At 51.1% G+C, this 24,340-nt stretch overlaps 1 protein-coding gene across 2 annotated transcripts in view; it reads left to right on the forward strand.

Moving 5' to 3' along the window:
* Positions 1-24,340, forward strand: part of NTPCR (nucleoside-triphosphatase, cancer-related) — a 376,293-nt gene that overhangs the window by 168,800 nt on the left and 183,153 nt on the right. For both annotated transcript variants that reach the window (XM_086959590.1, XM_086959588.1), the window contains exon 3: positions 23,138-23,234. In XM_086959590.1, the coding sequence (XP_086815716.1) occupies positions 23,138-23,234 (97 nt within the window). The remainder of the gene's footprint in view (positions 1-23,137; positions 23,235-24,340) is intronic.

Below are 24,340 nucleotides of genomic sequence, written 5' to 3' on the forward strand. Positions count from 1 at the left end.
CAAGTTCTAGAAGGCGCTTGGCCTTCTGTTCTGCTACCGGGAGGAAGTTTGTGCTGCGTCTCGTCAAAACTTACCTGAAAAGCCAGCATGCAAACCTTCTTTATTCCAAACTCTGCTTCCTGGGGAATCATCTTCTTCACGACAACGTTTGGACCTGCAATAAAACAAGAAAAAAAAGCCAAGTACAAGCTAATGCTGGCACCCTACGCAAGAAAGACAGCAATAATGTTTGGAACATTTTGATGTACAATTTTGTTTTGTGCTACAAAGAAAAGAACATTTAAGAAGAACTTAGAAGCTCATGTTTAGAAAGATTTTTAGTGACTATAAAAGGAATAATCATTGAGATTAGAGAATTGAGATTAGAAGGCATGTTGTTTTTTTCTACTAATTTTTTATTTAAAAGGTGTGCTGGTTAACAAAAGAAGATACCAAAACACAAGTAAGTCGAATTAAGGTGTTATCTACAGTTATAGCCACAGTTATGTAAGCGTTTTGTGTTATTGAATGCAGAATCTCACTAGTGCCTGCTCTCTTTTTCAAGAGCTTCCTGAGACTTAACGACATAGTAGTTAAGTCGCACATCTTCGTCCCTCCAATTCAGCTAACCAGCCCCTCAGACATACTCAAACGTAGGCATTACAGCTTCTTATCGCAGGTAGGCCCTTTAATAGTGTAAAGGAAACTAAAGACTCTCAGTTAAGAAATAGTGTAAAAGGCAAGATATACCGGACAGTTTTCTTAGACTTATCCCTTGTTGCCTCGCAGGCCGACAGCAAGAACCCACTACAACAACATCCGGTATCCGGCCCTCCTCCCCAATTACTATCTGTTAACTAGTGTGCATTATTATAATCCGCCAGTTATAACAGATTTCAGGGAAGTTGGCCATTGCGTCTCTGCGAAACTATACACCATCCAATTAAGCAGGTAAAAGTGTGTGGTTCCTTGACAAGAGTCCCCTTATCAGTGAGGATTCCCCATGGGAATCCCAATCTGGAAAATACCTCGATTAATCTCTGGGCTATTGCTGAGGTTGTGGCTGATCGCAGGGGAAACGCCTCGGGATATCTGGTGGCGTAATCTATGATCACTAGGACATATTGATACCCCTTGGTGGATTTAGGAAAAGGGCCAATAAGATCCATTCCAATTCTCTCACAGGGACGGCCTTTAATAGGCAGGGATTGTAATGGAATTTTTATGGGTACATAGGGGTTGCATTATTAGCAAATAGGGCACTCCTGACAATATTTCTTCACCTACAGGTTGACCCCTGGCCAATAGAAACTGTACGGGATCTCCTGATTGGTTTTCTCGGCCCCACAGTGACCAGCCAAGAGGTGGGAGTAAGCGAAGAATAGGATTTGGTTCCTGAAACTAGCTGGGACTAGTAATTGAGGTTCTGTTCCTTCCTTGGCAATCCGATAAAAGAGACCATTTTGGTCTTAAAAACGAGGATAGTTTTTTTGGGGAGCGTCTAGAGTATCACGGGCGCTTCGCCAGGCATTAGTAAGGGAGGCGTCGTTTATCTGGGTTACTCCAAAGTGGTTGTCCATAGCCCATGGTACGGAAGTCAGGAGGGTGTTGTGAGAGGTTTGTGCGGTTGTATATCCCTTCAGGTTGTGAACCAAAAGATTAGGAAAACAAGGGCTGTCTATACCTAGGATGAGTTGTTCTGGGAGCAAGAGGAGAACCCCTACATCAGCAGTGGTTTCATGGTCTGATTCAGTGCAGAGTGTTAATTGAGCTACCGAATATTCCTTAATGTCTTCATGAACACAACGTATATTAACCGTCCTCGAAAATGGGTACTATGTCTACCCTGGCTACTGAGTGTTTACACCCTAAGTCAAGGAGGGCGGTCACGGTTTGATGGTTTACTGTTAGACTTACGCAGTATACTGGCCCCATTTCCTGAGCGTATAGTACGGATCTGGGAGCATAACTAACATCCATCGGTTCGTCTTCAGGTTAGTCTTTTCTTTTCTGGCGATATATCCCCACTCACCACACTCAAAGCACTGAGGACTTGTGGAGGGAAGGGCTTTGGGTCTTCCTTCTAACGGTTTGAAAGACACACTGTAGGTTTTTGCTGGTTTCTTGTTGCTTCGGGGTTGGAGATGGCCCTTTTGCACTTTGTCGGGTTCTTTACCCACGTTAGGTGACTGAGCTCGGGTGAAGTAGGTGGCCATCTCCACGGCATGTTTGATGGTCATACCAGCGTGTTGACGGAGCCATCTCTGGGTTCCATAGGGCAATGCCTCGTGGTATTGTTCCAAGTAGATTTTGTTCATTACTTTGTCCATTGTAGAATCCAATGGCTTAGGCCAGCGGTCGGCGGCGTCCTTCATTTTATAAAAGAAGGGTTTCGAGGTGCCTCCTGGTGCCCCCTCTCTTGCCTGAATTTAAGACGATGGGCCTTATAGTCAACCCTAACCGATCCAGTATGTACTGTTTTGTCAGGCCACATGCTGTAGTACCATCCTTGTTGATGACTTGATAGGCTGCGTATGCCTCCCCAGTGAGCAACCGAGCGAGATAAAAAGGCCATCGATCCGTTGGCCAGCTGCTAGCTCAGGCTGCTCTCTCCAAGTTCAAAAAGAAGGAAAGGGGGTCTTCCGCAGACACGTATTTTTAAAGGGGAACCACTGTTCCAGGAGGAGCTGGAGTCCTCCCTGTCCTAAGCCCAGGAGCAACTGTGACCGTTCTTGAGGTAGCTTGACCAGATTATCAGCCTGGGAATGTATGGCTGAGGAAAAGACGGCCCGGTCCATCTCTGCTTGGTTCGTATTTTTCTCAGTGGCCCACTCCAATTTAGCCTGACCTTTCTACAACTGATGCACGAGGCTCTCCATCTTATTTCGGTCGGCTATGCACGCATTCTCAACCACTATGTCGGGCAGCGGAAAGTAACAGTGCACCAAACAGGGGAATAACGCTAGGTAGTAGATTATGCTGCGGTTAATTTCTTTATTTATTGTCATAAACAGAAATGAGGCCATTAACAGAAGTCCTCTGTTCTTGTAGGGTCTCCCGGTTCCTTGGAGTTCGCCCCTTAGCCTCGTACTGCCTCTGGCTTGGCTCGTAAGGACGAAAAAACAAAATAAGCCCAATATCAGCCTTGCGGAAGACAACGCTTCCTGTTTTAGGGAAGGGAGTGGAAGAGAAGTGTCACCCGAATACCTCCACCACGTGTTACGGAGTGACCTCCCGCCAATACGTTCCCACCCCCTGCCCGTGCCCAATAAACCTGTGGATCCTGACCCGTACCTTGCTTAGCCACCCCCTCCTGTAGAGTGGCTGGGCTGCGTGTTGTCCCGTTGGCCTCCTTCTCGTCTGGGTAGGCTTCTCCACAGTCGTTCTTCTTCCCCACCCAGGAATCGGCATGATTCAGTGGTCCTCTCGTCTCTAGCGTCTCTCCAGCTGTCCTGGCGCCGGCTTCCACGCTTGTCACTGCTTCCGGGGTTCTTTTTTCGGCGGGGCCAGGTTGTGATAGGCACGTTAAAGGAAGCGTTACCGGCCACTCCTCTAGGGGCTCCTACTCTTGGCAATCGAGGTGTTTCTTAAAGGGTCCATCCCATGCCTGTATGTGAAGGGACATTACGTCAGCTGGTTTCTCATTTTTTTTTTTTTTAAGACGTTTATTATTGTGAAAAAAGTGCAGTACATATAGCAAAGCCTACAACCCTGCGGGCCGGCTGCGAGAAGTCCGTGTATTGTTGGGACATAGGGTTACAGGGGGAGGCATTATGCAGCGTCTCATTCGTTGTCTGGCGTGCCTTGTCACTAGTAAATTATGCATATTCTTCATATTGTGCACACGATCATTTCTATAATTGACGTCTCATTTTACATTTTTCTATAATTCAACCATTAACTCTTCAACATAGAACAGGGCTGTTCACATCGGAATGTCCCAGTGTGTCTGTGGTGCCAGTGCTGCACCACGTACCATCGGTGCGCACGGCACCAATGTCCCATCAACTTGTTAGGCATGCGCTGGTGGCGCGTCAGTGAAATGTGGGATCTATGGCTCGCTTGTATGGTTAGCTGTAAAGCTGGTGGGGAACAGGTTCGGTGAGCGGTGGTGTCCCCCCAACTGTCGGTTCAGTGTACGGCGTGTGTGGCAGACCTATGTGTCGCCCCTGTTGCACTTTCGGTGGGTGTCACCCGCTCCCGTGTTCCCTGCCGAGTGTTCAGTCAGCGGCACCTGTCCGTCGCTGTGTGATGGCGGGTATACACGCAGCTAGTAAGAACAGGAGTGCGAAACCTTTAACATGGGAGTGTGTAGGGGGGGTAGGAAATAGGGGGGGGGAGTGTACTCGTGGGGGCTGTGTCAAGGCTATGGTGCTAAGAGCAGTGGTCGGGCCTTTGTGTGGTGGAGAGCCCTCGTGTGCGTGGCTGATTGTGGTCGCGGCTTGTGTGTCGGGGGTCGGTGTTGCTCTCATGGAAAAGGGGGGGAGGGGGGGGGGTGAGCGCGGCGCGCAGCCCTGTCTATGGCGTCGCCGCTCGCGGGGCGCCTACCCTTCTCAGCTGTCTCTGCGTGAGCCCCCTGGCCTCGCCCTCCCCTCGCAGGGACCCCAGGATGTCATCCCAGACGTGCGCGATCGGGAACTGCCTCAAACCTGCTATCTCCTCTCCGCGCAGTGCCGTGCCCTCTGCTCTGGCCCAGTTAATAAAGGATGTGTACCAGTGTGCGGGAGTTGGTGGTTCTCTTCTTTTCCAGTGCCTAGTGAGCAGGCGCTTGGCCGTGATAAGGCCTAAGTCCCAGAACCGGGCTTGTGTTTTATTTTGTTTGGTCCTCTTGTATAGCCCAAGAACGCATGCCTCCCACGTGTTAGGTAGCCCCGGGCCTGTGCTGTGTGTCAGGAGCGATGTCACCTCCCCCCAGTATGTGGACAGAGTCGGGCAGTTCCAAAGCATATGCAGGATGTCAGCATCCAGCAGGTCGCATCTGGGACAGGCTGCGGTATCCGTCGCGAAGTATTTATTTATTCTGTCTGGCGACAGATATGCCTGGTGCAGTATGTACAGCTGAATAGTGCGGAAGCGGGAGTTACGTGGGACATTCACAGGGCTGGCTAGGACCAGTTTCCATTCTTTGTCTGTCCAATCCCTCCCTCGGTGGGTCGCCCATTTGTCCCTAATCGGTTGTGTGGGCCTCTGGGTGTGTATGAGGAGCGCCTGTGCCAGCCAGTGTGTAATGTGTGATCCTCTGCCCATAACATGTAGGTATTGGATCAAGTAATGGAGCGGTGGCTCCTCCTGGATATCCCCCCAGGACTCCGTGTACGTCCTCACCACTGACGCGTGGAGCAGGAATTGCCCCGCCGGCAGGCCAGTGCTCTCCGATAGTTCAGCGAAAGGAAGCAGACCCCCGTCCGTTTAGAGGTCTCCCATTGTCTCCACTCCGGCGGCAACCCAGGGTTCCATGTTGCGTAGCGACACCATCCCGTTCCTCCGGGGGTTACCCAGCAGGGGAAGGGCGGGGGCATACGGCCTGACATTCTTTGTCAGCTTCAAGCAGCGAAGGAAGCATTTGCGGGCTGCGGCCATGTGCAGGGGCAGAGGGCAAGGTCCCTTGGTCAGTGGGTGAAACAGGGCACACACCTGCGGGTGCGTCCATTGGTAGTCCGCGTTGGCGGTGTCGTCGAGGTGTGAGTCGCTGAGCCAGTACGTAACCCATTGCAGCTGCGCTGCCAGGTAGAACAACTCCATATTGGGGACCGCCAGCCCTCCCTCCGCCGTCGGGGAGTACAACTTCACCAGGGCTACTCGTGGGCGCCCCGTGTTCCAGATTAAGCCGCGGAGCATCGACTCCAGTTCGCGAAAGATCCTCGTGGGGACATACAGTGGGACATTTGCAAAGTGGTAGAGTAGTCTCGGTAGCGCAATCATTTTAGACAGAGCGATCCGGCTGGGCACATTCAACGGCAAGGTCTTCCAGAAGTTCATCTGGGCCCTCAACGAGGACACGGCGCGCACCAGGTTGCCCTCCAGTATATTTTGCGGGTCTCTGTAAATGTGTAGCCCGAGGTACTTGAACGTAGTCGGGTACCAGGTAAGCCGGGCGCCACCAAGGTGTACCTCGCATTCCTCCAGGTCCGGGCTGAAGGCGTATACTCCGGACTTGGTCCAATTGACCCTGAGGCCCGACACCCCTTCAAAGGTCCGGAATATGTCCGACAGTGTTGCAGGCACCGCAGTGAGGTCTCGCACATAGAGTAATAGGTCGTCCGCATATAGCGAGACCGTGTGCACCCCGTCAGCCAGCGGGATCCCCTATTCCACTCCCTTGTCCCGCAGTAGAGCTGCCAGGGGTTCGATGGCCAGGGAGAAGAGAAGGGGCGACAGGGGGCAGCCTTGTCTGGTACCCCTGCGTACCCGCACCGTCTCCGACAGCAGCTTGCCCGTCCGCACGCGTACGTTAGGTCTCTGGTATAGTAGCCCGACCATGTCCATGAAGGCATCCCCTACCCCAAGTTTGTCCAGCACCGCTCCTAAGAACGGCCACTCCACCGAGTCGAAGGCCATCTCCAGGTCTAAGACGAGGCACCCCGACCTCGGCCAGTGTATTGTGGCCGCTTCCTGGACTCGGAAGAGGCGTCGCAAGTTACGGGAAGTGCTTCTCGCCGGCATGAACCCTTTTTGGTCTGTATGTACAAGTGCCGGGACCTCCAGGGTCAGGCGGCGGGCCAGCAGGGAGGTGAATACTTTGTAGTCCGTGTTCAACATGGCTAAAGGCCTGTAGGACCCCATGCACGTGCCATCCCTGCCTGGCTTCAACAGCTAAACCAGGTTCGCCTCGTTTAGTGAGTTTGGGAGTGCCGAGTCCTCGATCGCATGTGTATATAGCTTGAGCATCTCCGGGATCAGTACGTCCGAGCAGGCCTTGAAGAACTCGGCAGGCAGGCCATCGGGGCCGGGAGACTTGCCGTTGGACAATGCGAAGATGGCCTCTCGCATTTCCTCTTGGGTGAATGGGCCCCCTAAATCTTCCTGTTGCGCGTTCGTCAGGGAAGGCAGTTGGATGTCGGCTAGGAAATCCGCAATGGTGGCCGCGGAGACCCTCAGCTGTGACTTGTATAGGGCCTGGTAGTGCCCCACAAATGCCTGGTGTATCTTGCTTTGTGTGTACGCGATCTCCCCTCCAGCTGTCCGAATAGCGGATACCGGTTCCGTGCGGGACTCCTGTTTGACCAGCCAAGCCAGCAATCTTCCCGGCTTGTCGCCGTGTTGGTGCACCCGCGCGGAGTGGGCCGCGAAGTTGATGTGCCTCAGTCTTTCTAGTTGCGCCGCATGTTCCTCACGGGCCTCCCGTAGCCGGTCACCCGCGCCGATCACCGCCTCCCGCTCCCAACGGAGTAAGTCCGCCTCCACCCTGCATAGGTCCGCTTCTAACTTCTTCTGTATGCTCCCTTGTGTGCCCAGGCAGTGACCCGTATCACGACTTTGAAGGCGTCCCATTCCACACTCGGGGAGGACGCAGTGCCCGAGTTGTCGGTGAAGTACTGTGCTACTCGGGCCTGCAGGGCATCTCTGAAGGGGGCGTCTAGTAGCAGAGCGGGTTGTAGCCGCCACGTGGGGATGGGTGGGTGTGGGCGTTCCCATGCAATTGCCATCGTGTGTGGGTTGTGGTCTGAATGTGTCCGGCCGAGGTATTGTGACTCGGTAATGTGTGGCAGCATTTCCGTTGTCACCATGAATCTGTCCAGGCGGACATGTAGCGTGTGTGCCCCCGAGTAATAGGAGTATACCCTGGTGTCTGGGTTGTGCACGCGCCATGCATCCTTGAGGTCCCACTGTGTCGCCCATCTTGTGAACGCCTTCGCAGCCCCTAAAGATGTAGCATCTGGCCTGGGCGGGGTCGAGCGGTCCAGTACTGGGTCTAGCACTGTGTTGTAGTCACCTCCCAGTACCCAGGGGACTACGTGCCAGGGCGGCAATTTTTCCGATAGGTGTGTCAGGAAGCTTCCCTGGTCTGTGTTCGGAGAGTAAACGGACGCCAGGACTACTGGCTGCCCGTCCATCCGACCCTTCACTAGTACATATCTCCCCCCCTGGTCCGTGAGCACTTCCGACATTGTGAAGGGGGAGCCCGGCTTAACCCACAGTAGTGTCCCACGGGCAAACGAGGAGTATTCTGTGGCGTACAATTGACCCCTCCACCTGCGCCGTAGTGCTGCCACTTCCGCCCCGCATAGGTGTGTCTCCTGCAGGAGTGCGATCTGTACTTGCTGCCTTTTCAGGTAGGAATATATCTGATATCTGCGCGCGGGTGTGTGCATTCCCCTGATATTCCAAGTGCATATCTTAATCGTAGTCATATTAGCGGTGCGTACTCCTCCCCATCCCTCGTACAAACAGCAGCTCCACCAGGGGCTCTCCCATCGCCATCCTCAGCATGCCCATCTCCACCCCCCGTGGTACACTTGGCATTGTTCAGGTAGACATTAGGTAGGGGAAAAACAATAAACAACATTAACCAACTGTGGGTAAGACCCACTGAAATACCAAAGGGGCAGTGGCGAAACGGGCCACCGTCCATAATCTCAGTTGAGAGGGACAACAGTTCCAGTCTACGGGGCAGTGCGCATAAGCACGGTTGAGGCTAAGAGGAAGTTAAGTCAGTTAAAGGGATTCCAGTTCCATCCCCGAGTCTCAAGTTGCAGGCCGTTCGCTGGCCACCGGCTGTGGACTGGCACACGGCGTCGCTCTGGTCCCATGGGGCCCCGCTTGTGTGGACCCCGGCCATTGGGGGGGAGGGGTCGCGGTTCTGTGCGAGCTCTCGGCCCCAGTAAGGGAGGGCACCCCTCCCCTTCCAGGCCGCATCTGCAGACGGCCAAGGATGAGCACGGGTCAAGGGGCAACCCCACCATCACCAACCCCGTCAACCACCAACGCCATTTAGGCAGTACTCACTGTTTCTGTGGTCCGCTGTCCATTCGGTAGGCAGGGGAGGAGAGGAGCGCACCCCCGGTTGCACCTGGCGCTGGCTGTGCCTCAGCGTCCCGTTGGCCATTGCCGCTTCCCCCCCGCCTGGACGGTCATTTTCCAGACTTCTCCTGTGGGGCTAGTGGATCAGGTCTGAGGTTTGCGGCGTGACCACCGGCAATTCCACAGAGATCTGTGAGTTCGGGATCCCGTAGATGGCTTCGTCGTCGTCGCTGGGCACTGTCTGCTGTCCGTCCTCGAGGTGTGATTCCTGGGAGGGTGGGTTGCTGAGCTGGGAAACTTTCCGCATCGCATCGCGTTGTTCCTGGAGCATCTGATCCAACAGGGGAGAGTGTCGCGACCCTTCCTCTGCCCGCTGGGACTGTTGAGTTCCGTGTCTCCGGCGGTGCCGTGGGCCGCGCCTCCTGGGCCTTGCCTCGCCCCCACGATGGTGCTTGGGTGCCGCGTCTGTGCCTCCGTCCAGCCACTCACTGACCTCCCCGGGGGTCCCGAAGAAGTACGTGTTGTCCCCCGCCACCACTCTCAGCTTTGCGGGGAAGAGCAGGGAGTATTTGAGGCCTGCAGTGCATAACCTCCTCTTAACTTCCAGGAAGTCGTGTCTCTGGCGTTGCACCTGGATGGTGTAGTCGGGGAAAAACATGATCGACGCATTGTCTATGCAGATTTCACCCATTCGCCTCGTTTCCCGCAGCACTGTGTCTCGGTCCCTGTAGTTCAGTATCCTGAAGAGTAGTGGTCTTGGGTTGGCGCCAGTCGCGTAGGGCCTGGTCGGTACTCGGTGCGCGCGTTCCACGACAAAGTGGGGCGATAGCGTGCCCTCAGGCAGCAGGGTCCGTAGCCAGTCTTCCACATGTTGTGCGGGGTGGTTCCCTTCCCATTTTTCCGGGACACCTACGAGCCTGATGTTGTTGCGTCTCACCCTCCCTTCCGCATCTTCGGCCCTGTCTTCCAGGAACTCTACTCTGTTCAGGAGGTCCTGCACGTGCCTGTCCGTTTGGGTGACTTTGGGCTCGATCTCCTTTACCGCGCCCTCCAGGACCTTGGTTCGGTCGGACAACTTCCTGTGGTCGTCCCGCAGGAGGGTCAGGTCCACAGCCACGCCGTCTATCTTGGACTCTAGGGAGGTCCTGGTCTGCTGGGGCGATTGTTCCATTCGCTCGACGGCCGCCAGCACGCTGTCTAGTCTCGTGGCCAATTGTTCGGCAGTCATTTTGTCGAGCTGCTTGTTCGTTTTCCCTTTCTGCGGGGCCCCACCAGTCCCGGTGCGGGTCCGCACCCCTCCTGACATGTGTGGGGGTGCACGTCCAGCAGAGTTGTTGTCTCCGCCACTCTGGTGGCACCTCTGGGATCACCCCCCGCCTGGGTTGGGGGTCCGTTGGTCCGAGGTTCCCCCCTCGACCGTGGCCGGCGTCTTCGCAGGGGGGGTTGGGGGGTTCGGCGGGTCTCCTCCCCTCCGCGGCCCAGCTCCGCCACGCAGCCCCTAGTGCAGTGGGTGTCCCAAGGGTCCGGGTGTCTCGTGTGTGGTCGGCCACTCCTTCCTGCCCGTTTTTCCCCTGCACGTGTGCCTGTGCGGAGGGGGGGGGGGGGGGGGGGGGGGAGAGTCCGCAAGCGTCTCTTCAGGTGTCCTCACTGCGGGGGGGGGGGGATGTCCGCTGTGCCACCAGCCGTTGATTGCAGGCCTGATCGGGGGCACCGGCCCGTGGTGGCGAATTGTAGGTGGCCCCGGTCCCTCCGTATCTGCTCTCGTGTCCGTGACTCCCCGGGTGGCGCCTGGTGTTGTGCGGCGCCCCAGGGGCCGCCTGACTCTCCCCCTCCTCACCGGGTCGGTTCGCGCTCCTTGGTCGCCTCAGGCGCGCCGGTGGCAGTCGTACTGGATTTGCGACGTGGGTGCTGGGCCCTCGTCGTCCTCTGGTCAGGGCAGTAGCGGCAGGGCTGGGCCTCCGCCGAGCCCTTGGCAGTCGCCCTCTGAGCGGTAGCAGCCCGCTGGCGGCCCTCGGGGAGTGTGGGCCGGGCGCGGTGGCGAGTTGTGGGCGGCCTCTCCGCCCCGGTCCCTCCGTGCCTGCCTGCGTGTCCGTGACTCCCCGGGTAGCGCCTGGTGTTGTGCGGCGCCCCAGGGGCCGCCCGACTCTCCCCCTCCTCACCGGGTCAGGTCGCGCTCCTAGGTTGCTTCATGCTCGCCGGTAGCAGTCCTACAGGGGCTGCGGTGTGGATGCTGGGCCGTCGTGGTACGCAGGCCGGGGCAGTAGTGGCGAGGCTGGCCTCCGCCGAACCCCCGGTGGTCGCTCTCAGTGTGGCAGCAGTCCGCTGGCGGCCCTCGGGGAATGTGGGCCGGGGCCTATACGCTGGGCCCAAGCCCCGGTCTCTCGTGGCTTCACTGCCGGCCGGGAGGCCTCTGGGTCCGCAGGAGGGTTGTAGGACAGGCCGGGGTCCGGCCCGATGGAGCCTCGGGTCAAAAGTCGGCCAGGCTGCCGAGATGACCTCCGCGGGTGTCCGCCTGCAATTTCCGGCGGCCTCGGTGTATTTTGGCGGATAATTGGCTCGGAAGGGGAGCTTTTCACGGAGCTCTACCCGAGCACGTCCTCCGCCATTGCGTGCTTAGCCAAGCCCCTGTCAGCTGGTTTCTCATTAGGGGAATACGGCTCTGTAGTCAGTTCATCGTTATCAGTCCCCTGACAAGCATATAAAGTCCTCACCTCCAGTGAATGGCCTTTCTGAGCTGCTGTTGAAATGCGCTGGGTGAAAAAGGCAATGGCGTGGCATACGGGACATATGTGTGAGCAGGCATGGAGAGACACTACAGGATGGCGACTGTGGCGCTGGTCTGGGATTTGGCTCTGTGCAGACACGGGGTTTTTTCCTCCAACGAAGCAGGGGAGCCCTCCACGGGTGTAAAGAACCCTGTGCTGGGCACATTATAATACCACAGGCTGGCGATGTGTGGCCAGGCCCAAGGGTTTATATGCCTCCAAGCCAGCTTGAACTGCGCCTTGAATGGTTAGTGTTTTCCATCCTGCTGTAGCCGGGGAGCGCTCCCCTGGCCTGGTGTACCTGTCCTGAGCACTCAGACACCTCAAACCTTTGAATGAAGCCCAGGCTCAGTGGCCTGCACCCCTCTGCTTGCTGGAGTTCTGAACTGGGGCCCGGTTAGCGCTGGCTACCCATTAAAAGTAGGAGCCCCTCCCCAGGTTAGCAGAACCCTATCCTGGCCACTGCAACACACCACGGACCGCCAAATGGAGCCCAGGCCCAGAGGCTGCCCCCTCTATATCCGTCCCTGACCTGCTCTCACCTCCTGCCCCCCCCCCCCAGGTTTTGGTACATTCCAGGCCTGGTAAACCCTATCCTGGGACCTTAGTCTATGGGTGCATGAATGTGTTTGGTGTTGGGGGCGTGGCCTGAAACAGATGGAGTGAGCAACAGAAATCAGAGCTCTCTCCGGCCAGGCATCATCTAGTGCCATCCTGATACATTAAAAGGACCCAGGGGCTCCCAATCCATATGTGAGTGATGCAGCGCTACTCCTGAAATATTTTCTAAAACCATATCACCTTTCCCTGAAGTACTAAATCATACATCTACTCATCAGTGAGGCCCATAACACTGCAAATTACTCAAAATACACTTTCATCCTACTTCATGGATCAGTGAGATTCAAAGGAGAGCAGCTGTATCATAGTGGAGTGCCGAAATTAAAACGAAATATTTATTCTATTTACACCTGCAGTTTAAATGAGTTTACCATGGTTTTTATCAACAATACATTTTATTCAGACACACCACCATTAGGATCGAGGAATCTGCTAGTAAAAAGTAGGCGTAGGAAAATACAAGACCAGCTTAATTCTCCATTTATCTAATTTTTATTAAAAGCAAGATTTGACATGTCTATCAGTTAATTTGCATTATTGTTTTCTTTATTCAAAAATAGATTTAGAGAAGAATATTCTTATCTCTAACAGTTATATTTCATTTTTATTTTAGAAATTCGGAAATAGACATTATTATTTAGATTTCAGAACACAACTTTTAGCAAAAGACCGATAGTTCCTAAAAATAATTTTCTCGTAACTTCCCTAACTAATAACCTCAACTAAAGCTCTATTCTCACTTAAAGAAATAAAACATTTATTCGAGGAAATCTTACATCTCAGGAAAATCAGCAGGAAATCGAAGAGTAAGTAAAGTCGGGGTTTTTATACACTATTTCACTAACTTTATCTAACTAAAAAGTAACTGTCAATATGAACTCAGGTTCCGATTGGACAAATTCAAGGGTGGATGAGCATCACCTCATCATTTCATTCCTAAACTTCCGTCACGTCAGCGAAATTAAATGGTCCTTTGTCATTGTACAAGTTTTCTCAGTTATGTCCTTAATTTGCTATATTCACATTTTTTCTCACGTTCCACAATGGAGAAGTCCATAGCTTTTTTGGCAGTCAACAGGGTTTCAGGACAGTCCATCCTTGAACTGTCTCCCAGGTAGGCACAGTCAGCTCGCATTCAGTTCTGTACAAAGTGCTCATGCGCACTCTGTCTTTCATTCGTGGTTTGGCACAGCAGCCATTTTGTAGCTAGGCCTCACAGGCCAGAACGGGAACTATCATAGAAACAAACACAAATACATGTTAATTATTGAAATATAGCCCTTCTGTTTACCACCCCCCATACTAAGGTTTCCCTTTTAGTTATTACCTAGCAAACAAGCAACATATATGCAATTTATACTCACTTATCCTTCGGTTTCTGCCACAAATACATGCACAAAAAGCACATTCATGTCGCTTTTATTATTTCGAAGCTTTTGCATTATTTCACATCACGACAACAACATTAATCAGTTAGTTATATTTTCGCCATACAAGCAGATTAGTATTCCCACGTGTATTTGTGTGTGCATTCTATACTATGTTGATTAATATTTTCCACACCACAAAATTAATAAAAGTTACAGTTATGGGGAAATGATTTCACAAGGGGTATACAAAATGTTGTTTCTCCACCTCGCTCTATCATGAGCAGCTGCCACGGTTGGGAAGCCTGCTTGAGCGGAGTCAGAGTGCAACTGAAGACAGCATTTGGTCATTGCTGCCGGGCCCCAGTGGAGTCGCGAGGTCGCGCTCTTAAGATGTTGGCAAAGTAACACAGCAGAGTTGGAAAGGTACTCCAATTTCAGATGGCCGTACCCTGGAGCTCACCCGGTGAGTGGGGCGCTTGCCCACTGTGCTCTCCTTCCAAACCAGGAGACTTGCCCCTGAACATTGTTAGCACTCCCCAGCGGGGAGGCAGACTGATATCAGCTGGCCAGTAACGTGGTACGCTTAAGGCCTCAGGGTGCCAGCGGGGCGACATGTGGTGTGGGCGCTAACACTGCACTTCCTTCCTAACATCAACCCCTGGTGATGATGCACTTGTGTGAAGTGGGGCACGGACTGCTGGCGACACTCCTCTACTTGACATTGCGGAAACCGAGGATCAGGCCTCGGGCCACGATCGGTGGCAGGACACCAATGTAGTCTCAGAGGTTTTGTGGCCTAAGGTGGGGCCGTGGGAGGCACATGACCCACCTGATAGGCTGGCCCTGAACACACTGGTGGGGTGATGCAAGGGCCCACGTGCATGTCTGGAAAATTGGTCTACAGGATCAGCAGGCAGGGGGCCCCTGGCAAGGGCTTGGTGAGGCTGCTGTTTGTGTTGCTGTGAAATCTGGATGAATCTCCCCCTTGTGCAGGGGCTCTAGAAGCATCAGATTCTGCCTCCAGGGTGCACCGAGCTCGGACTCATACCAGCACCTAAGACTGTGACCTAAGAGTGGACCAAAAGGTCGACTGCGGGCAGAAGTGAGAAGCATCCTCCACACATTGAAGGCCCCACAAGAGTGAGCTGAGCTGAGCTTTAGGCCTGTTCCCTGTTGATCAGTACCTTGGGAGGACCTTGATCACCAAATGCTTTGCTTGGCCTAACTGTCCCCCTTAGTTGACCAGTGGGTTTACTGCAAAGAGGTACTCGCGTGGTGGTGGCATGACTGGGAGGCCTGTGATTGTGCCTTGATCTATCTGCCCGCAGGATCGGCAGGCGAGGAGCACCTGACGGGGCCAGCGTCATTGCCTCTGCGGAGTCTGGACGAGAGTCCCACTCCCCCTGGAGATATATTGAGTCGTGCACCCGGTGATATCAACCTGTGACTCCTAATAATGTCTTGTACACTGGATTGGGAGTGAGACGCAGAGTCGATTACTGGACGAAGCGTGAAGTGTATTCCATGCACTGGGGGCCCGTCAAGGGGTTCAGCAGGCTGGATAACAAAGAGAATTGTTGGGCCCTGCTTGCGAGTCCTTCTTGGGAACTAAAATTGCACAGGGATTTACTCCGTCTCTCTGCACCTGAGCATTTGGCCACCTGGACCCTGCGGCGGGGAGCCTGCAATGAGTGGCTGTGAATCCTCATCACCTTCTACAATCATGGGCAGGATCACCCAAAGGAAGGACCGGGAGGTGGGGGCCCATTGCCCATGGGCGCCACTGAATACCAGAACACCGGTGGCAGCTAAGCTCAGCCGTCTGATCCTATGGGAGTCCTCACACTCCAGGACATTCTCCAGGCCATAACAGCCTCCTGGTAGGCATTGGAAAATAAAAAAAAGCCACCCTGGGAGTGAACCAGAGCATATTAAGGGATGATCGCTGCCACATGGCAGAGCGGATCACTACGGCTGAAAAAGAACTGGCTGATGTGCATCCTGTCCTTGCGTTGGTGAATGAGAGGGTGACCTCTGTGGAGACCAAGGTTTATCCGCTCCAACTATGGGCTGAAGACGCAGAAAATCAGTCCAGCCAAAACAACATAAGGGTGGTGGGCCTGCTCAAGAAAATCAAAGGAACCAACATGGTGGGCTACCTGGAGACATGGCTCTCCTTGTTTTTAGCCCTGGAACGAGCCCACGTGGTACTGGTCAAACTGCCGCTTCCAGGGTCCCCCCCTTCGAACTGTCATGGCCCACCTCCTGTACTACATATATAGTGACCATATTCTGGCTCAGGCACGCAACATGGGCGGCATTTCTGTCGAGACCAGCGTGGTGAAGATCTTCCCGGATTTCTCACACTAGGTTCAGAAGCAAAGATCCTCCTTCCAGGAAGGTAAGACCAAACTTCGGCAAATATGACTTTCCTATGCAATGCGTTTCCTGGCTAGGCTCTACCAGCAGCCTCAACCGGGGCTCCGCTAGGGCCCCTGACACGAGCGTCCATGAAGGATCTGGTCAGGGCGCAGGAACAGGTCTTGCAGTGCCGCTGACCCTTCGCAGGTCAAACAACAATGCTTGAATCAGAAGGAAATGGAAGGTGCAGCATCGCTGGGCAGCAGAGGGACGGGGCCCCTGTCGCCCATGGGGGATGGGGCTGTTTGAGTCTCTCGGTGCTCGGTGCACCCTTGAGTTCGCAGCTCCAATATTTCTGAGGTCTCGAGTCTTGAGCTGCCCAAGATGACCCTCGAAACATCAGTTTAAATCCTCTGAAGAACTTGATATGTCAGTAGCGTTTAAGGGGACTTACATTGTGAAATTATCATTCTTACCAAGGGAGGGTGTGAGCCCAGTACTTTTTTCTTTCCTGGGTCCGAGACCAAACACATACACACTGCACTGGTTGGCAGGACCTGGTGGTAGAGCAGCTTCTTGGCTCCCCCCTCCGAATAGTAACAGAAGTTGGTACTTCCACGAGTTTTTGAAATTTTGGTTGATTGTTTGGATGGGGGTTTAGGCCTGATTTCAACTGTGTAACGGAACCCCAGACATTTAGGTCTCACCCTCTGTTGCGAAACTCCAAGACCTTCAGAGTAGCCCTAACTTTTGCGGACTGGCAGGCCAGCTGGGGACTAATTGACTCTTGGAGACAGATGTACCCTCAAGCGTGAGATTACTCCTTCTTGAGAGTGCACGAGCTCTACATTCACCCGAACACATTCCTCCACACCCCTGATATGTATAGTCTGGTCTATTCCACAGAGTACTTTGTCTGAACAATTTCAGACCACAATCTTAAATGTTTACACTTGCGATAGGCCCGTCCTAGATTCTGCATCCCAACATGGAGGCTAAAACCCGAGTCATTGGAGGATCAGATATTTTGAGACCGTTAGAGGGAAAATAAGTCAGTACTTTGAGGACAAGGCTGGTATGGCCTTGTCTCCCCAGGTGGAGTGGGACGCCTTCAATGTGTTAATTCGAGGCTAATGCATAGCAGTATTAAGGGGAGTTAAGAGCACTTTAATGGGGGAGATGTGAGACGTTACAAAAGAATTGCAGGACGTTGCAACCCTAGACCTGGACATCCAGACCTGCAGCATCCGCTCTTAAAAGCTAGGGAAAAGGTGGAGGCCCAGGCCAAAAGGCTCAGGTACTATGACTTTAGACAGTATATGGAGCAACACATGCTGAATAGGATAGATCTGGATCCCTGCTAGCCTGGTTGGCCAACCCCTCATAGTGCGGATCGTCAACGGGTGAACTCAAGGCAGAAGGGGGGGAACCAGGCGTATAGTGAAGAAAATATTAATGCCCTCTTTTCTCAGTATTACTTGGAATTATACAAAAACACTGCACTGCATGATGCAGACGCAATGCGAGCTTTCCTGGAGGCGCTCCACCTCTCGCGCTTCAATTTGAGGAAGTGGAGGAACTCGGTGGGAACATCACTCCACAGGAGATAAAGGAGGCAATTAGAAATATGGCACGTGCTAAGATGCTGGGAACAGTGTAGTTCCTGGCTGAATTTTACACAGCCTATTCTCAAAACTGTCCCCCCAAGCTGGTGGCCCTCTACAGAGCACCCAGGGACACTGAATATCTATGTGATCCCAACAGACAGTTGCTCATAGTCCCCAAAGCCAGGGAAAGCCACGTATGATTGTACAACTTACAGACTACTCTTGATGTAAAAGATCGATTACAAGTTCTTGAGCAGAATCTTGGCGACTAGGTTCCTCTCATTCATGACTAAATTGGTCCACCCTGATCAAGCGGGATTCATACCTGGCCTATACATGGCCCTCAATATCGGGCATCTCTTGTCCTTGTTGGAGGCTGATGGACTCAGCAGTGTTTGCTGTTGATATCGAAAAGTCCTATGACAGCCTGGAATGCGGATATCTGTTCGGTGTGATGTCCTATATGCGGCTAGGTAAGAACTTCGTGACATGGACTAAGCTGCTCTACGTGGGGACCCAATTGTTAGGGTCTGTACGGAACTGCCCATCTCTGAAGGTTATACAGTGGACTGAGGGACGCAAATGGGGTGTCCTCTGTTACCCCTGTTTTACGCATTAGATATGGAGCCTTTGGCTGGCTACACAAGAATGGGGAATGGGTATCGGGGACTACAAGTTGGAGGACATTGCCACCTCATAGCTTTATATGCTGAAGATTTATTGATTTTTCCTTAAAAATACAGTGAAGGACCTAGATGGGGCCAAGACCATGTTGAAATGCTGCGGTCCTTGTTGGGTCTGATTGTGAGCTAGTATAAATCAAGATTATTCCCAATTGTGTCCAGTAGAGATCTTCCGGAGGGTTTAAATCAACTACAATGGGAGCCCCGATGGTGGTCTTATCTGGGTGTTAAGGTCTATCATGACCTAGCCAACCTGTTGGATGGAAATGTGGGGCTGGAAATCAGATCACTCCTCTTGAACATGGAATTCTGGAAGATGTTATCTCTACCTGTGGCGGGCTGTATATGTCGCCTAAAGATGGTGGCACTTTCGCACCTGATGTACTACTTTGGGACGCTGCCACACTGGGTCCCCCAGGCAGTGTTCCTCGAGCCTGATTCCTTAGTCATCGCTTTTCTAAGGAGGAAGGGCCGTTGGAGAGTGGAGCTCTTTGTGTTGCAACGCCCAGCTATGGCCAGAGGGTTGACTTTGAGACTTATTATATTGCAGCCCAACTTCATTGGTATGTCCAGTGGCTAGTGGGTAGACGAGACCCGGGTAAGGTCTTGGAGCCCTTTGTCTCAAGGCTTCCTGACCTCACCAGAGTGCAGCTGCGGTTGAGGTGTTTTTCAACCATGGACACCCAAGAGTTCCAGGTGATCGCTAAATGCTGGAACCGGTGCCTGCAAAAAGCACATAGTAAAATCCCATATTCCCCTGATCTGCCCATCACTATGTTAGCCGGACTGCCACATGGTGGACACTGGGGGCGAGAGGGGGAAAGGGGTTGGCGAGGACTGGGCTACGGCTGGAGCAATGCAATGGGAGACTTATTTAGACAGACAGAACTACTCCCATTTGAAGCGTTTCGCTTAGACTTAGACCTACCGTGGGGCCATTTCTTACTGCATAGGGTGGTTACAACAGCATTCTTTAAGCCCTTGAACACCGGTTCCGCTTAACAGCAGGTGCTCAAAAGTGCCGCTATATAGCTCTCTTTCTGCTGGCACTATTAAAACCTTTTTTGCCTCTACAATACAAACTGATGTAGCACATGCACTGACTGTTCGAGCGCCTGCAGTCATGCTGGGAGGCAGATCTGGAAATCCCCATCACTGGCAGGGATTGGGACTCATTCTAGATAGAGTTGCAAAGTTATCCAGAAAAACCCGAATTAAACTGATTAATTACTACGTACCCCACAGAGCAGACCTCACTCCGAAGCATAGGTACATACTTTCATGTAGCTGATGCAGCTAGTCCACTATGCAGGGAGGTGAGCGCTGACCTTTTGCATAGTCTGGTCCTGCCCCTCACTGCTTACTTTCTGGGAGGAGGTCGCCCAGATGATGTAAGATGTTATTGAGAAAGAGGTTCCTTGCTCCCCAGTCCATTGCCTCCTAGGTTGGTTCCCACACACTTCCAAGACCAAGGTCACAAGTACATGTCCAGGTCTAGCTTTTATATTGGCGAAGCAAGAAATCGCCTAAGGGGCCTCCAGTTCCTTATGGCAGAGGGAAATGGAGTAGTGGGCAGGATGTGAGGAGAGAGTACTGCTGGGGAAAGCCAGACGAGGGATAGGCATTTTGGATAAGGCCCATGCCTACGAAGCTCTAATGGATAGCGTCACTGACCCAGAACACACCACCCCCATCGGGCCACCTGCGGGATATTCTAGGCCTGGCACGCTCTTGAGCTCATCACACTTGTAGGAACTTCACTGAAGCTCCCCGCCGCCTATGGCCCCTACACTGAAGGGGACTGCACTAGCTGCTTAGACTCTGCCAACTTCATTGGTGCTGTCGAAGGTGCAATATAAAGTAATAACAAATGTACGGCCTTAAGGCGACTCATGTGGAGGGCTATGTTCAAGTTATATTAAGTGCAGCCTAATTGTACATGCCAGACGCTGCCTGTCTTCCCTTTGTATCCACATATCTTTTTCACGTGAAAAACTATTGTCTGCAAGATGTAAGCAAAGTAAAATCCTGTTATGTCATTTGAAGATGAAGAACTCACTTGGGAGAGGAAGAAAAAATCCTTCTCCACTGTTTAGGTGCTAAAGCAATGAAAATATACCATCGAATGAACAAAAAATACCAAAGAAGGGGAGGTATATGATTGCGTTAGAAGATTTATCCTTATACTTTAGACCTACTATTTCAATTTCTGTTAACAGATACAAATTCTTCCAACGTAAACAGGGCCTGGAAAAATCGGTGGAAGACTTTGTGGCTGCTTTAAAGAATTTAGCACTAACTTGTAGGTTTGGTGCATCACATAGCGAATTTATTTGTGACCAAATTGTCATGCGATCAGCCAGTAAGAGTATCCAGGAGAAACTGTGGGCTAAGGAAGAATTGCCACTTGGGGAAGTTAATGAAATTGTAAAATGCACAGAATTAACTGGTAGATGCGCAAAGGCGGTTTTGTTGGAAGATAAGGCTACCACGGAAGATAAGTCTACTATTGTCAAAGTCACTTCTTTTGAGAAACCTCATAACAAACTGCGTTTGAACTCTCTACAAGGGAAAGATACTAGAACTAAGACGAAATTGTCCGACGACAGGAAGTGTTTTAGATGTGGTAGCAGGTACCATTTAGCAAATGATAAAATGCGTCCTGTCCTTGGTCATTGTACCAGGACAAACCGACGGAAGCGGTCGGATCCCCTTGCTCCGAGTTTTTAAAGATATGAACTGATTGCAATTACGCATTGCCTAAGAGCGCACGCTTACTGGACCATTATCAGCAACTGCTGAAATCGACCATTGCTACACATCACTGAGCTACTGAATGAATAATATAAATTAGGATTGCTAATATCTTCACCCTTACTAGGGAACCCGGCTGGGTCCCCTAGTGAGTATCTGTATTTCTTTTTCACATGGGTTATATATCACCATACTGCACTTCAGAAAATCTGCAATCAGATGTCCCCAACATTGTAAGTCCTGAAGAGACCCTACACGCAGAATAGGGTCGAAACGCCGTCGACCGAAAAAGGAAAAGGGAACCATTTAAACTGTATTCTATTATTATGTAGATACTATGTAATTGAAAAACATGAAACATTGGTCGCTTTCAAAAACAAAAACACCTGGAAACCTTGTAAATATTGTCACAAAAACGTCACTCATGTTATTTAGGTTCACGTATCATTTGGGTCACTATACACACCTGTATATATTTTTCTTATATGCTTTGTAAATATTGGCAATTGATTTTTGGAATGCAACTTTAGTTTAAAACTGAGTCAGTGTTTGCGTAATCCTTTCTCTTTGACATCTACCAAAATAACCCTGGCCAACTGCGATTTTCGCCTTGTCTGCCTTAAATTTAATATTAAGTATATTTTCCGCAGGAACCACTGTTTCTTAGAATACTTAATCACCCTGGTTCCTTAGTGTGTAGGGTCCCCTTGTTTTCCTTTTCGTCCCTTCTTGTGCTGTCTCACTCTGGTCCCTTTTCCTTTTCTCTTTGTTTCATTAACACCTTCGCTGCGGCTGCTATTCCGCCGCAGCGCTAAGGGGACGGGGGGGCGCGCGGCACGCCCATGCTTGTGACGGAACCGCTCCGTCACCAGCCTCCGTTGAGCTGTGCTCATGACGGAGCGTTTCCGTCATGGCCCCCCCGCTCACTGGAACGCCCAGCGCAGGCGCGGAATCCGCGCAGGCGCGGCGAGCGGGCCATGACGGAACCGCTCCGTCATCAGCACAGCGCCACCGCGGCTGATGACGGAGGGGTTCCGTCATCAGCACGGAAGTGGTTAATGAGAAGGAGATGTGTTATGTTTACTCCTCTGCGTTTCCTCTTACTGTACATGTTAATTTGTATTCCTTGTCCTTGCGCTGCTGCCACCGTCGCGTGCCCATGCCCAAGGGTTCTGTGATGTGCCTAGATTCCATGGTAGAACTTTGGACATGGGTGACGGTTGGATGGCAGTTGCGGTGAGGACCAGCCTAGGATAAGACGTGCCCTCGGTGTCAGGGGCGTTTATGAAATAAAGCCTTCAACTTACCTCCAGTCTCCGGTGTCATCTTTACAAATCCCTATAAAATGTGTTTTAAAAAAACGAATGTGTGGTATCTGTGCAACAGTTGCGTCAAAGAATACACTTACAGTAACCCAGAACTATCGGTGCGTATTTTGTTTATGCTTTTCAAATAGGCATCATACATCCACCCTGGACTGGATCAATCCCAGCAGATGGAAATTAATACAGCAGATTTCACAAGAAAAACAAATGGCCAGAAATCCCAAGATTTTATAATGTATATTACACTACGACGATCTTTATCCCTGTTAGCCAGTGCTTGGGATGTTATCAGACATGTTGGATGCTACTGACCCAGTTACGCATAAATCGGTATTCAGGATGAGATTTGGTTTCCCCCTGTTTGGGAGGCCAGCATTGACAGGCCTATTAACTGTTTTTTGGGGGGAAAGACTGTACCTGTGACCAATGTTAATTAGAAGTGTCCACAAGAACGTAAAGTAACTTATGTGCTAACCTTTTCTTTTTAAATCTCCTATTAGTGCACTATCAGTGGTATTCGCACTGTTGTAGTTTTTAAAAGCTATTGTAAAATATGGAATGTGAATGGGTTAATGATTTAGCCTCAATCCCTGGCTTGCTCCTTATGCTACCTCCAATAAACCTAGCAACTTGCTAATCAGATCCGAACCAAAAAGACTGAAATATGTTTGGTATGTTTTCATGATACTAAACATACAATGTATTTCTTAGGTCTACTTCTCGAAGTGGAAGGATGGAATGTCGTGTTGGACAGTACGTTGTGGACCTTTCTTCATTTGAAGACCTTGCTCTTCCAGTGCTGAGGAACGTGAGTAAAATATTGACAGATACCGTTATTGTAAAAAAATGTAATGAACAAAGTACACTGGCCTCGTAGCGCTAGATCGGAAGCATGGCAATTTTCAAGCGGCAGGAGTAACAGGTCTTGAGAGCGTTAGGGAAAACAGTATAGATGTCTACCGATCAGTGACATTGGCAATTATATTATTTTTTTTAAACTGATTCATCGTATAAAGAAATAGATTTGCTAATTTGCATAAAATGGAATCACAATAATAATAGTGCTGTATCATATATCAGGGGTGTGGAATTGTTTAAAAAATCTACTTGTCTAAAGGAGAACATTTTACAGAAATCTGCTTGTCCTGCAAAGAAATCTACTTGCCTTACCTCTTCACTAAATCAATGAGAGGAATAGGCAAAAATGTATATTATGTTTTAGACAATGCATTTTAGACATGTAAGCACTTGATTAATTGAAGCTGCCATTTGGGAAAACAGCGTCAACAAAGACGTTGCGTATTTGAATCAGAAATTGTCAGTATAATGTACACTGCGGTAATGTGTAAGTCAGTATTACATATTTACAGGATACATTTTTTTGAATAAGGTATTTACAAAGAATATAAAACGCAGTCACATATCGGCTAGAACCAAGCTGCTACCCGCAAAGCATTTGAGTTTCAGGCAATAGTCAGGGGTGGATATGAATGTGATCTGTGATTATATCTAGATTAGAGTGTCCTGCTCAGGTAGTGACTTTTCTAGCTGTCCTGGGAAGGGTAAGAGACAATTCCTTTTTTTCTAAGGGACGGGTCTTCAGGTTTCAGTCCCACTTAGATCAAAGCATCATCTCTGAAAGTGTGTAAGGTTTTCATTTGGATTACTCGCTCTTTGAAATTGTGATACATAACAGCAAGATTGGGGTGGGTGAGGGGTCACACTTAGGCCTATCTTGTAGAAGTTTTGCCAATATTACAAAGGCAGTCCTAGAAGCATTATTAGGGAAGGAAGTGTCCTTTGGAGCATGTCGAAAAATCACTTAGCCTGAATCCTTACTGCACCAGAGACGTCTACAGACCTTATCTCTGTGGTGCCATTTCAAGCACTGCTCCCTTGCAAGATGTAGCTGTA

The sequence above is a fragment of the Lissotriton vulgaris genome, chromosome 2_2 (genome assembly GCF_964263255.1).
Source record: "Lissotriton vulgaris chromosome 2_2, aLisVul1.2, whole genome shotgun sequence".
Taxonomy (NCBI): domain Eukaryota; kingdom Metazoa; phylum Chordata; class Amphibia; order Caudata; family Salamandridae; genus Lissotriton; species Lissotriton vulgaris.